The following is a 12,802-nucleotide window of genomic DNA, read 5'->3' on the forward strand; positions in this document are numbered from 1 at the left end:
GGAATTCTACCTGCCCACCAGGCTGGCCTACCCTGCAGCCCCACCTACCGAGCAAGATGGACAAGATGCTGTGGGCACACAGCTGCATCTTATCAGGAACTTGGGCTCTCACTGCAGCCTTTGAAATGACCTGAGCTCATGCCGCGATGTCAGGTGTATCCCCTTCCTGACACGGTAGGGCCTTCCTACAGACAGCAGGACTTACCCCTAAGCCTGCTGTTTCTCATTGCAGTGGTATGTTACCTGGCGGGTACGGGGGCAGTGTTCCCACTCTCCACTCACCCACTCAGCTTTTCTAGGAATAACTGCCAAGGTGGACCCACCATGATGGGGGATTGATGGGGGAAGTGGAACAGGCAGGCAGTTGGTGTCAGCAAAGTTCTAGCAGACATGGAACACAGACCTGGGGATGAGGGGATAGCTAATGGAGCCAGGAAGAAGGTTCCCCCGGCCCAGTGCCTACGGCGGGCCAGAGAATCAATGCCTCAATTGATACCCGACTCTCACAAGGCAGCAGGGTTGGGGGGGTGGGTGGGCACTGCCCTTACCTGGTTCTCGAAGTGTGGTCCTGGGACCAGCAGCATCAGCATCACTTGAGAACTCCTTAAAAATGCAAATTCTTGGGCCCTACCCTGGACCTACTGAATAAAAAGCTCAAAAACCCTTGGTGTGGGGCATGGCGCTTTGTGTTTTTTGGTTTTGGGTTTTTGTTTGTTTGTTTGTTTTTGAGACAGAGTTTCCCTCTTGTTGCCCAGGCTGGAGTGCAATGGCATGATCTTGGCTCACTGCAATCTTCGCCTCCCAGGTTCAAGTGATTCTCCTGCCACAGCCTCCCGAGTAGCTGAGATTACAGACGTGTGCCACCATGCCCGGCTAATTTTGTATTTTTAATAGAGATGGCATTTCTCCATGTTGGTTAGGCTGGTCTCAAACTCCCGACCTCTCCTCAGGTGATCTACCCGTCTCGGCCTTCCAAAGTGCTGGGATTACAGGCAGTGATCTGTGCTTTAACATATTCTCCAGATGACTCCAATGCCCCTGAAGCTTGAAGGCCACTGCTCTGGAGCAGACTTTCCCCATGCATGAGCCACAAATGCATATGGGCTCCCCTTAGCCCCTGTGTGCTACACAAATAGAATTATTTTCCATCCATGACTGCTCAAGAAGGTGGTGGGGCTCAGCCTTGTCCAAGCTCACACAACAATAAGCAGATGTGAGGGCAGAGAAGGGCAGGGCCCTGGCCCAAATCATGCAGCCTCCCTGCTTCCCACATAACCTCACTGTCACCTGCTTGCAAGTGAACAAGGGGCAGGGGAAAGAAGTACTGGGAGATAGAGGCAGCCAATAGAGGAGGAAGAGGAGCTTCAGGCCCATGTTCACACACTAAGACTCTCACTCTGCATGGACTGTGCTCCATGCAGGCCAAAGCCCCAGGTCGATCTCAAATAATTGTCAATTAGGGCTGAGCCCGAGAAGTCCAATCCTGGGCCCACGCTGGGAGGTGCTTGGTGAGTCATGCAGTGGAATAATTTCTGGGGAAAAAGGAGTTACTCCAGAAGAGGCAGTGGAGAGGTTTCAGGTGGTGGGCCACCCCCTGGGAGGGGTAGAGAGACACAGAGTCAGATGGAGGCCTTCAGAGAGGGTCCCAGGAGTCCAGAGGCAAGCTGAGGCTGTGTCCAGGGTGTTGGAGCCCTGCTCAACAGGCCCACCTGCAGGAAGGATGCCCTGTGGCCTCCCACGCTGTCCTGTACAGATGCCAAGGCTGGTGTCACCTCCTGTCCCCACTGCTGCCTTTCTCTCATCACTTTGAATGAGTGGCCCTTTGTACATGAAAGGAAAGCGACCTGCAGGTGCCCTTAATCCTCCTGACGAAAGAAGCACCAGCACATGACCCTGCAAGAATGCTTCATCCCTGGCTCAGGGGGCGGGCAGGTGGATGGACGAACGGATGAATGGACGGACGGACAAAGCATGTCGAGGATGTCTCGGCGCTCCTCCCATTTCCCCTTCCTGGTGTTTCCACCATGTGAACATTTCTCTTTCTCTGCAGCTCCTCTCAAGGGCTCGCTTGCCTGTGGTGGGCATCAACCCTAAGCTCGCTGTGCCCCCTGGATCTCAGGCAGTAAGCATTGCAGGGCCTCGCCATTTTGCATCCCCCTGCCACAACCCCAACCATTTCACGGGCAGAGAAATGGAGATTCTCTGAGATCACACCAAATCAGGAGTGGCTGAGGTCATTATCGTGAGCACAAACACCATGGAGCACTTAGTAACGTCCCAGACACTCTTCACAAGGTCCAGTGAGCAAGGTATGCATCACCCCCATTTTACAGATGCCAAAGTGGGGTGCAGGAAGGTGAGGTCCAGTAGCTCACACCAAGAAGCAGCAACACCAGGGCTGGAACCCAGGCAACTTCTCTCCTGAGCCCACACTCATAAAGGTTACCAGTTCCACCACTCCTCCAGAAGGGACTAGGATCCAGGCCTCTCCCTCCCGGGCTGCTCCTCTCATGCATGCTGAGGCCTCTGGGTCATTCCCCAAGGGCTTTGTGAAGGGCCTGCCGGGGCAAGGGGAGCACTTCTGACAGCTACAGCCCCACCAGCCCAGGGGCCCACTCAGAGAACACAGCAAGGAGGTGAGCCCCAACTCACCCCAGTTACTGAACATTCCCCTCCCCTGGCCTGAGCCTTAGCCTCCCCTTAAATACAGAGGGGCTGGGTCAGAGGAGTTGAAGGTCCCACCTGCCTCTGAGGCCATAGGCACGCTGCTCAGTGTTCAGAATGGCGGAGCTGCTCCTCCAGCTCCTCCACAAGCAGAGGGTGCCGCTCCAGGCAGCACCTCCCGCCACCCCCAGGCTGGGCCAGGCCTCCCAGCTTCCCATCCTGCTCAAGCCTCCCCCACCCTCAGGTAAGCACCCCTGTCCTGCCTCCTTCGGGCCTAACGGTACTTGCCACATCTGCCTGCTGCTGCCTTGAGGGAGGAGGGGCTTCAAGAGGTGCCCATTTAGCCCCCCCGCCCCACAGCCATGAGGGCAGTGTCAGAAGCTGTCTAAAGACGCATCACCACTGCAGACCACACACTCCTGAACCTGGGCCCCAGTGACCACGAGTGGAGAAACCTGTGTCTTTCCAATCACCACACCCCTTTGAATCAGGGTGGTCCAGGAACCTATCCACCTTCCTGCAGGCCTGACCACCCCCAACCGTGGCTCCTCAAAGCTATTCGGGGTGAGGCTCAAAGCCAGAGAGGGGCTTGACTCACTTGGTTCTGATGCAGAGCTCGAGGGGTGGGACAAGGTCCTTGTCAGTGTCCTCAGAGATGGTTTGTGTGGTGTCTGGGAAAGAGGAGAGAGGCACACACGTCATCCAGGGCCCTGCACTCACCCTGAGGTCAGCACTGACCACTCCCGGGACCCGCCCCCTTCTAGTCCCTGTCCCCTCCTCTCCATCTCAACTGGACTCACCCTCATCCCTGACATCCATTCTCACCTGCACAACTCACTGGTCCCCACCCCTGTGTCCCACTTCAACTACCACAACACTCTTTCTAAAAATACTTCTGATCTCACCACCCTGATTCCAAAACCTTCCATGGCTCCCCACTGCCTGAAGAATACATCCAAACTTGTCAGCATAGTATTCAGGGCTCTCTACCATGTGGTGTAGGCTTTACCCAACACCCTTAATGCCACCCACTGCTCAAGGCCCAGTTCTGGCTGCCTCCTGCAGGGAGGTCCTGCTGGCATTGGCTCTCTGATCCCCCAGTCTGGATGCTGGAGTCTGCACTGCTCTCTGTCACGGGGGTTGGCGGTGGATAGGAAGGCTGGTTTCTGTGACCAGCCTGGAGGCTCCTTGGGAACAGGGTTGGGTGGGGGGGGTGAGGGCCCGCACCAATGGTCAGCCGGATCTGCTCCTGCTGGTTGGCCAGGCCATCGTAGTAGTACAAGTCAAAGAGCCTCTCAGTCCTCCAGTCACGCAGGAGCCCCGGCTGCAGGCTAAAGAGGATGCTGAAGTGGCTCTCGCTGCAAACCACCCAGATGGGGAACCTCGGGGTCTTCAGGAAGCAGCCAACCTGGATGAGGGAGAGGTCTGATGTGAAGTGCAGTCCCAGGGAATGGGGCCCGGGCATTTTTCTGTCTGACTCAAGGCAGGGCTGACCTCAGAGAGGCCCTGCTGAAGATCACCTTTGTGTCTGATGCTGGGAGTCCCTCACGCTGCTCAGGCCACTGGGCTGTTTCCCAGGGCCATCCCTGCCCTGCCACCCCACCTGCCGCTGCTCGCAGGGCCTCTGCCATACAGACCCGAGACCCGGTATCACTCGCCCCCTCATCTCCCACATCTAATGGTTCCCAGTACTGCTCATTCTGCATCCAAGAGCTCCCCCACTGCCAGCCTTTCCTCCTGAGATCTACTCAGCCTCCAACCTGCACCACGGCAGTGACCTCCTAACCAATTCTTCCCACTCCCCTCAAACAAATTCAGCTTGTCCACTAGCCTAGAGCTTGCTTACCATTGCACAGCCTGCATCTCCCAAATCCCTTGTTGGAGCAGAAATAGTTTCCTCCTTCCAGCTCCCAGTGAGCACATCACTAGATGCCCACCCACCTCAGCCGCAGCACCTCTGCCTCATGCTCGACAGATCATACCCTTAAGTTCCAGGAGCCCAGGGTAAACAAATGTCAGGTGAATGAAATTCCTCATGGATGAAGCAGGACTTGAACTAGAACTGTATGGTAAAGACAAGTAGGAATGGAGCCCTGGGGAGCCAGGAGGGAAAGGTCTGAGTGAGAAGTCCGTGGGGGGTGCCAGGAAGGGGGGCCAGAGAAATTCAGGGTGCAGCAGGGCACTGAGGTTGCAGCAACACTTGGATAAGGAGCATTCCGAGTAGGGGAATTTCATGGTGGAAGCGTTTGTGGAAGAAGACACACAGGAATAAGCACCAGGGCCCTCAGCACATTGCTAGCATCTTGCCTGCAATGGGAAGAGAAGTGACAAGGGCCCGCTGTGAAGCCCCTGAATGCCTGGCCTCCAAGCACTTTCCCCCAGCCCCTGACACTTCTTGGGCGGCGCCTCTCCTGACCCTGGGCCCTGGTTTATCCAGCTATGTACGTGCCACGGGCCAGGCTGATTCTGGCCTAATCCCTACCAGCCCCAGGGAGATGTTTGCATGCTCAGGTATTTACAGCTACAGCCTGTGGATTAAAGAAAGAATGGGAATTATTTTTCCAGTGGGGAGAAGGGCATACTTTTTCCAGAACCCTTCACAGGAGAGTGGTTGAGCAGCTCCCATCTTGGTCTGGGATGTCTCTGACAGAGGGGCTGTGCTCCGAAGGTCCTGAACCAGGTCCCCAGTGGCATTCCTGCACATTTAAAGCTGCCTCCTCCAGAAGGTAGGGGGACAATCTTTACAATGTGCTCATCCTTTCTTATGGTTCAAGTGTCCCCTCCCCCAACACCGAGGCCTCACCCCAGCCCTGTGTGCCATTCAAGTGGACTGCAGAGCTCATTCCTTAGTGAAGTGTGGGGGAATTAGATGTCTTACAGGACGTGGCTGGACGTGCCTAAACCCCACGTAAACTTGGCTTCCATTCCATGCTTCAAAGAGGCTTTTCTGGTGAGGGCATCGCCAGGAACAGGGAACCCTGACACAGGGACCCAGCATTCATTCACGGCAGGGAGAGAGCCCCGAAGCCAACCAGGGAGCAGGCCTTTGCATAATCAGCCACCCTGAATTTTCCAACAGAGGGACAAAAGCGCAGCTTGCCACGCAGAAATAACAGTCGAGAGATTAAGGGAAAAAAGCTGCCCATAGACTTTATAAATGAGTTTCCTCATTCAGGAGCCTCTTTCCAAGTGGGTGACATTTTCCAGAGATGAAATTCACTTCCTTTAAATTCTTGGGTAACCAAAGGCTTGGGGCGAGGCCGGAGTCGGGGGTGGGGGGGTGCGGGGGAGGGCCACATTTCCTACAGCACAGTCTGAGACTTTGTCCTGGTGGGGGAACATGTAGCACAATTAGGGATTAGTTAATCTTCTAGGGCGGGGGTTGTGAATGGCCTAAAGCCATCCATGGACAGCCAGGTTAGAAGCACTCATTTAAAAGGACCAGCATTTACTTGCGTACAGTTATGGTGTGGCATTTCTAAGGACACAGTTATGGTGTGTCATTTCTAAGGACAGCAATGGGGACATAGTGCTAGAGACAATAAGAACAGTGCTGTCCTTATGGAGCTTACCAGATTGATGGGGATGACACATTAATTAAATAATCAAACCCATACATTTCCACTGCACTTCAATGAATCCAGGATGCCCTCAGATTCGCCATTATTTTTTGTATCACTAAGAAAGAAAGAAAAAGCAGGAGTGTCAAAGTCTGACACACCATCAACTGTAATAATGCATCAGAATTTCAGGAGTGCTCAAATGTGGGCAAGTTTACATCTTAAAGGCGATGAAATGCAATGCTTAAAATCCAGAAGAGGCCCTAGGAAGGACAGAATTAAGATACCCTGATGGTGATTGACCAGGTATGGAGGGGACAATGAGAAGGACCCCCTACTTAGATGGGGTTATGAGGGCAGGAAAGGCTGCCTTTTAGGAAGTAACGTTTAAGTCAAAACGATAACAGGGAAAAGCTGGGCAGGTGGACGGTGCAGCGTGCACAAAGGCCAGGAGGTGGGAGAGAGCCCGAGAGAAGCCCCAGCCTGTGGGAGAGAGTGGTGTGGGCTGAGGTGGGAGAGGAAGGCAGGTGCAGGTCTGGCAGGGCGTTGGGGGTGGTGGGAAGTTTTGGATTTTAGTTCTGCATTAGTCTGCTCGGGCTGCCATAACAAATACCACGGACTGGATGGCTCAGACAGCAGACATTTATTATCTCACAGTTCCGGAGGCTGGAGGTCTGAGATGTCACTAGGTTTGTTTCTGAAGGCCTTGCCCCTGAGCTTGTAGGTGGTTGCCTTCTCCGTGCCTTCAGAAGGCCTTCCTGCTGTGTGACCTGTGTCCTAACCTCCTCTGCTTAGGAGGATACCAGCCATACTGGATTGGGACCCACCCTAGTGACCTCATTTTACCTTAATCATTTCCTTAAAGGCCCTTTCTCCAAATACAGTTATTAATACATTCTGAGGTACTGGGGGTCAGGGTTTCAACACAGGAATTTTGGGGAGACATAGTTCAGCTCACAACAGTCTCAGAGGACTGGAAAACCACTGAGGGTCCAGAGAAAAGGAATGATATGATTGTGTGTATATTTTTAAAGATCACACTGGCTTCAGTGAAGGGACAGGATTGGAAAGGGGGAAAGCGATGGGGACAGGAGCTGAATTTGGCTGGGCTGTCACAGGTGTCAAAAGCAGCGATGCTGGTGGCTCTGACCTGGTTAAAGTGGATGGGCTTGAGAAACAACTTCAGGGGGAGGCACATGTCCTCCTGATGGAGAGGACGTGCTCCTGCTTGAGTAAATGGGTGGATGGTGGCCATCTCTGAGCTGGGGAGGATGGGAGGAGGATGGAGCTTTCAGAACTCTGCCTGTCAAGCTGTTTTCCTTTGTAGGTCCCTTCATGAAGACGGCAATGAACATGCCTTGCAGGTCACGAAAGAAGTGCTGAGGCTAAAATCCCTGTCCCACTCCATCCCTCCTGGACTGTCAGTCCCCCATCACCACCATGACCATCAGCCTGGAGGGGCTTGGCCTCCAACTGCAGCCTAGAATGCAGTCCACCCCTTACCGGTGAGCCTTGTCCTGGGCCAGCTGTGGGACTGAGGGAGCCAGCTGGAAGTCAGATGGGCAAGACCAGCTGGTGGGGTCACAGATAGCCCATGGAGGTCCTGCAGGACACAGCCAGGCCGGGCCAGTTACTTATGGCAGGGGGTGAGTCTCTCCAGCCCAGAGTTTCATCTGTTTACCCCAGGTACACCCTGAGTATGGGTCATCTGGGTAGCTCACTTTTAGGTAGGACCTCCTCCTCCCACATACCCAGTGAGGGCTCCAGAACCCCAGGCTGCAGTGAGAAGCCTGGAGACAGGCTGCAAGTGAGGGGCTTCACCTGCTAGTGAGTGAACGCTGTGGACGTCATGGCCCAGGCTGTTCCAAATGCCAGTCTTCCCCATGGCTGTGCCTGTGCTGCCTGAGGAGAGGGCCCGGCCAGGCCAGAGCAGGGGCTCTGGCTCTGAGTCCAGGTCCAGGCTTGGGTGCTGGACCCCCTTGGACTCCTTCTATGTCCAATGTGGCTAACTGTGTAGGGTCCACGGGACTTGGGGACAGAAGGGATGGAAGGTGGTATTAAAGAAGAGGGAAGGGGCCAGGCGCAGTGGCTCACGCCTGTAATCCTAGCACTTTGTAAGGCTGAGGTGGGTGGATCACTTGAGGTCAGGAGTTCAAGACCAGCCTGGCCAATATGGTGAAACCCCATCTCTACTTAAAAAAAAAAAGCATGCCTCTATAATCTCAGCTACTCAGGAGGCTGAGGCAGAAGAATTTCTTGAACAGAGGAGGCAGAGGTTGCAGTGAGCTGAGATCACTCCAGCATGGGTGACAGAGTGAGACCTTGTCTCAAAAAAAAGAAGAAGAGGGAAGGGCTTTGTCTGAGCTGCTGGGCCCTGAGTCTTCAGTGGAAGGCAGGGGTTGAGGCCCAGCCCTCAGTGAGCTCATGGAGGAGAGGAGGCCAGGGCTCCTTCCTTAGTGAGCTTGCAGTTGCAAGGCAGAGGAAGGAAGCATCCACCTACTGCAGGGAAACAAAACTCCCAGTCCTCAGCTGAGCACAGAACAGCAGAGGGTCTATGAGGATCCAAGAAGCCCATGAGGAGGGGAGATGGTTGTAGGGCCTGAATTTCTTCAATTTTATTCCAAGGGAAGGATGACCCCAACTGGTTTTCCCATCAAGTGCCCTCCACAGACCACAGGAAAATAGTTTACTCTCTGACCAACGCCCTAAACCCAAGAATGAAACCAGAGCTCATGGTGAGCCTGGGAATTCCATGAGCCTGGCCAAGGTTACCTCTCTTGGCCCATGGAATTTTGAGCTGAATACTTTCAGAGCACACCCAGGGTCCGGTGCTCGAGAGCCTGGTGCTTCTCACCAGCCACATTCCTGGGCTCCCTCCTAACACCAGCACAGCCAGGAAGCAGCCACTCTCATTCTTTTTTCCCCCAAGTCTTTGGGACCCAGAAGTCTGCTTTTGGCGTGCTGGGGGTATAATCCAGAGAGGGGATCTGGGGAGGGGGCTGCCCCACATGGGTCATTAGGAAGACACAGCACAACCCAACATGTGGTCATGTGGGAAGGGTGGGTAAAACTGAGCCCTGGCTTAAAACCCTAGTCTTTTTCCACCTGAAAATCCAGGGTGGAATCGCCTGGCGCTATCTGCATGGCCCCGCTGAGTCAATCTCTGTGTCCTGGTTCTGAGGATAGGTGGTGAATGAGGCCTCAACCAGACCCTCCAAGAATCTTTGCAGGGGGTGGCCACTGTGAAAAGCGCTCCTGCTGCTCCTCAGGACAACCCTTCCCATTTAATCAACCACAGAAAAATGGACTCTCTGAAGCCATGGAAAGCAATGCTCAGAAAAATGTTCCATGGCAGCTGGAACAAGAAGGCAGGGCCCAGTGCTCCTCTGCCCAGCCCCCTCAGCCCCTGGCCACATTCCCCAGAGGTACAGTCACCCATGCCCTATCCAGCTTTACCTGGGGGCCCAGCCCTTTCTGAGACCCTGGCTGCAGTGACACAGGATGCAGAGGGACCACATGCCAGCAAACAGGATGCGTGAGGCCTACTATGAGTTGAACTGTGCCTCCAAAAAGATATGTTGAATCCTAGCCCCCAGTACCTCAGAATGTGACTGTATTTGGACACAGGGTTGTTGCAGGCATAATTAGTTAAGACGAGGTCATACTGGAGTACGGTGGGCCCTTAATCCAATATGACTGAGGTCTGTATAAGAAAAGACACAAAGGGAGATGGTGGCCCTGTGATGATGGATGGAGGCAGAGACTGGAGTGATACATCTATAAAAGCATCACTATATGGTCAAGGAATGCCAAGGATTGCCAGAAAACACCAAGAGCTAGAAGAGACAAGGAAGGATTCTCCTTATGGGTTTCAGAGGGAGCATGGCCTTTCTGACACCTTGATCTTGGACTTCCAGCCTCCAGAACTGTGAGACAGTAAGTTTCTGTTGTTTCAAGCCACCCAGTCTGTGGTACTTTGTTAGGCAGCCCTAGGAAACTAACACGAGGCCTAAGACCTCAAGTTCCTGTCCCTTGAGAAGGCGCCCCCACCACACAGACACCAGCTGCAGCCACTGTGACCCACAATCACAGCAGAAATCCCTCAAAGTCGTTTTCAAACAATCTTCCCCAGAACATGGTATCAGCTGGCTTTGGGTCAGAATTATAGGCCTGTAGCCACAGCAGAGAAGCTGTACTTCTTCCCAAGCCCTCTGTGATTCCAACTGGACCCGAATTTCAGCCAGCTCTGAGAAGTGGAGTCCAGCTTTCCTTCCCCTCTTCCCTCCTTCTCATTGCTCCAGAGAGTCAGGCTCCCCTACTCGTGGTGAACGTGAGCATCTGGGTACCTGGCACACGTTGTAATGCTCAAAGAGAGATAAGAAGCCAATATCACTGCGTGCGGCAATGCCTCTGAGAAGTGTGATGTTCCCGTCCCCAGAATCCAGCTCAACCACATCGTTGAAAACGTTGGACACAGCTTTCCCAGTCAGGAGCAGATTGACAAGTTCCTGCAGATGAGAGAAAGGGGAAAGACTCATCAAGTCTGAATCAGTTACTGAAAGAGTAGAGAGGAGACTGGGGAAAGAGAAAAAGGGTGGAGAAGGAAGGAAAGCAAGGAGGGAGAGAGCCTGAGAGCAGAGGAGGCTGTAACTTCAATTCTCCCACAAGCCCTGTGGGAAAGGCACCAACTTTTCTCATCAAGGTAACTCCAGGCACCCACCCACCTTTATTCCACAAGCACTCATTGAGTACCAACCATTCACAGGACCCTGTCCTATGCTGTAGGCTACTGGGGGCACTGGTGAGAGGGTCAGACATGGCTCTTGACATGTGCTTTGGGTCTAGACTGTGGAGTCAGGTGCACGCCTGCACATTGACTCAATGCAGGATGTGGCTGGGGCTGTAAAAATGTGTGCATGGAGTACTCTGGAGCCAGATGAACACGAGGCCACATGACCGAGTCAGGGCAGCTTTAAGGAGAAGTGACATTTGGGTGAGTCTTAAACAATGTTATTTTTTAAAGAAACCTTTTTATTTTGAAACAATTTTAGATTCAAAAGAAGTTATAAAAATAGTACAGAGAGTTCCTGTGTACCCTTCACCCAGCTTCCCCCAATGATAACATCTTACATAACCAGAGCCCATTATCTCAACCAGGAAACTGACCATAGTGCAGTACCAATAACTAAACCCCAGGGCTTGTTTGAACTTCATTAGTGACGGTGGGGTTCTAACGGGGCAGGGAAAGCCGAGGAAGGTACTTCAGTAGGCAGCAAGAACAGAAGCAGAGAGGTGGGAGTAGGAAGCCCAGGTCTGAGTTCTAGCTCTGCTTCTGCCATTGTCTTGCTGTGTGGCATGAGGCATTGGGTGGTCCTGTGACTCAAGCTACACACCTGGCAAGCCAACAAGCATGCCAACCCTGGAACTTGGAGACAGTGACATGTGGAGCAACATTCCTCCAGCAGTCACCTGCAACCCATGCCTCCCACATTTTGGTGTACCAATATGGCTGGAAGGTCCCTTCCTTATGCAGGGTAACCAGGAGTCCAACCTCCTGTTAGGAATGGAGAAACTGGGGCTCACAGGCTGGTTACCCAAGCCACACGGCCCATTAGGGCCAGAGCTGAGCTTCCACCCACATCTGGCTCTCTCTGTCCCATGTGACTTCCCTCTTCCCCCAACCCTGTTACCCTCATGGTACTATCTGCCTGGGCACAGATTCAAGATGAAGGGTGGCCTCTAAGGGCCTACTGAGGAGGAATTTGAGTGAGCCCAGCCCCAGCACTAGGGCAGGCAGGTCTCTCTGTCTCATCCACTTTCTGCCACAGCTGGCGCTGCCTGTGACGCAAGAAGGCAGGCAGTACTTCCACAGTGGAGCACGTAGGAATGGCCAGAATGGCCCTTGACCAGTGTAAACTCTGGAGGGCAGAGTTTATAGAGGTGTTTTCCCCTGAATCGTGAAAATGACATCAGGGGTTAATAAACCCCTCAGTTAACACCAACACCCCTGTCCCAGTGACAGTAAAAGAGGCCTCCTCTGATTGCCGCAGAGGGACTCCCACTGGAGGGAGATACCAAAGGGGACTTATTGTGTCCTTGTAGAGGAAATGAGACACAAGAATTTGGAGGAAATGTCTGCAGTAAAATAATACACCTCAGGGGCAGCAGCTGCTGAGAAAGGCACAGCCTTTTTCAGGTGAGTTTGGGTTTTCCCATCTGGTTTTTCAAGAGGGATAAAAGCCCCTGCTCCCTGATATGTGTCTAGAACCTTCCTCATAGCAGGAAGCCTTCTTGAGATGGTGACGAAGGGGCATCAGGCCTCTCCCTGCTCCTAGACTCCAAAGTCACACAATGGCAAAGCTTAGCAGTCCCTTTCTACTCAGTGTGGTCCGTGGACCAGCAGAATCACCCTCCCTGGGGAGCCTGATAGAAATTGAGAATCTTAGGCCCCAGCCCAGACCCACTGAATCTGAGCCTGCTCTTCAACAAGACCCCTAGGGGATTCATTCAAAGTGTAAGCAGTCCTGGTCCAGTCCAAATGCCTCTTGTACAAATGAGGAAACTGATGCGCAGGAGGG

General features: G+C 53.4%; 1 protein-coding gene across 1 annotated transcript in view; it reads right to left on the minus strand.

Moving 5' to 3' along the window:
* MINDY4 (MINDY lysine 48 deubiquitinase 4) overlaps window positions 1-12,802 on the minus strand; it is a 120,682-nt gene that overhangs the window by 6,151 nt on the left and 101,729 nt on the right. Inside the window, exons 15-17 of the mRNA XM_003270491.3 lie at window positions 10,571-10,732; window positions 3,892-4,072; window positions 3,263-3,335 (exon numbers count right to left, since the gene is read on the minus strand). Coding sequence (XP_003270539.1) covers window positions 3,263-3,335; window positions 3,892-4,072; window positions 10,571-10,732 — 416 coding nt within the window. The remainder of the gene's footprint in view (window positions 1-3,262; window positions 3,336-3,891; window positions 4,073-10,570; window positions 10,733-12,802) is intronic.

Source organism: Nomascus leucogenys, chromosome 17 (genome assembly GCF_006542625.1).
Source record: "Nomascus leucogenys isolate Asia chromosome 17, Asia_NLE_v1, whole genome shotgun sequence".
NCBI classification, from domain to species: Eukaryota; Metazoa; Chordata; class Mammalia; order Primates; family Hylobatidae; genus Nomascus; species Nomascus leucogenys.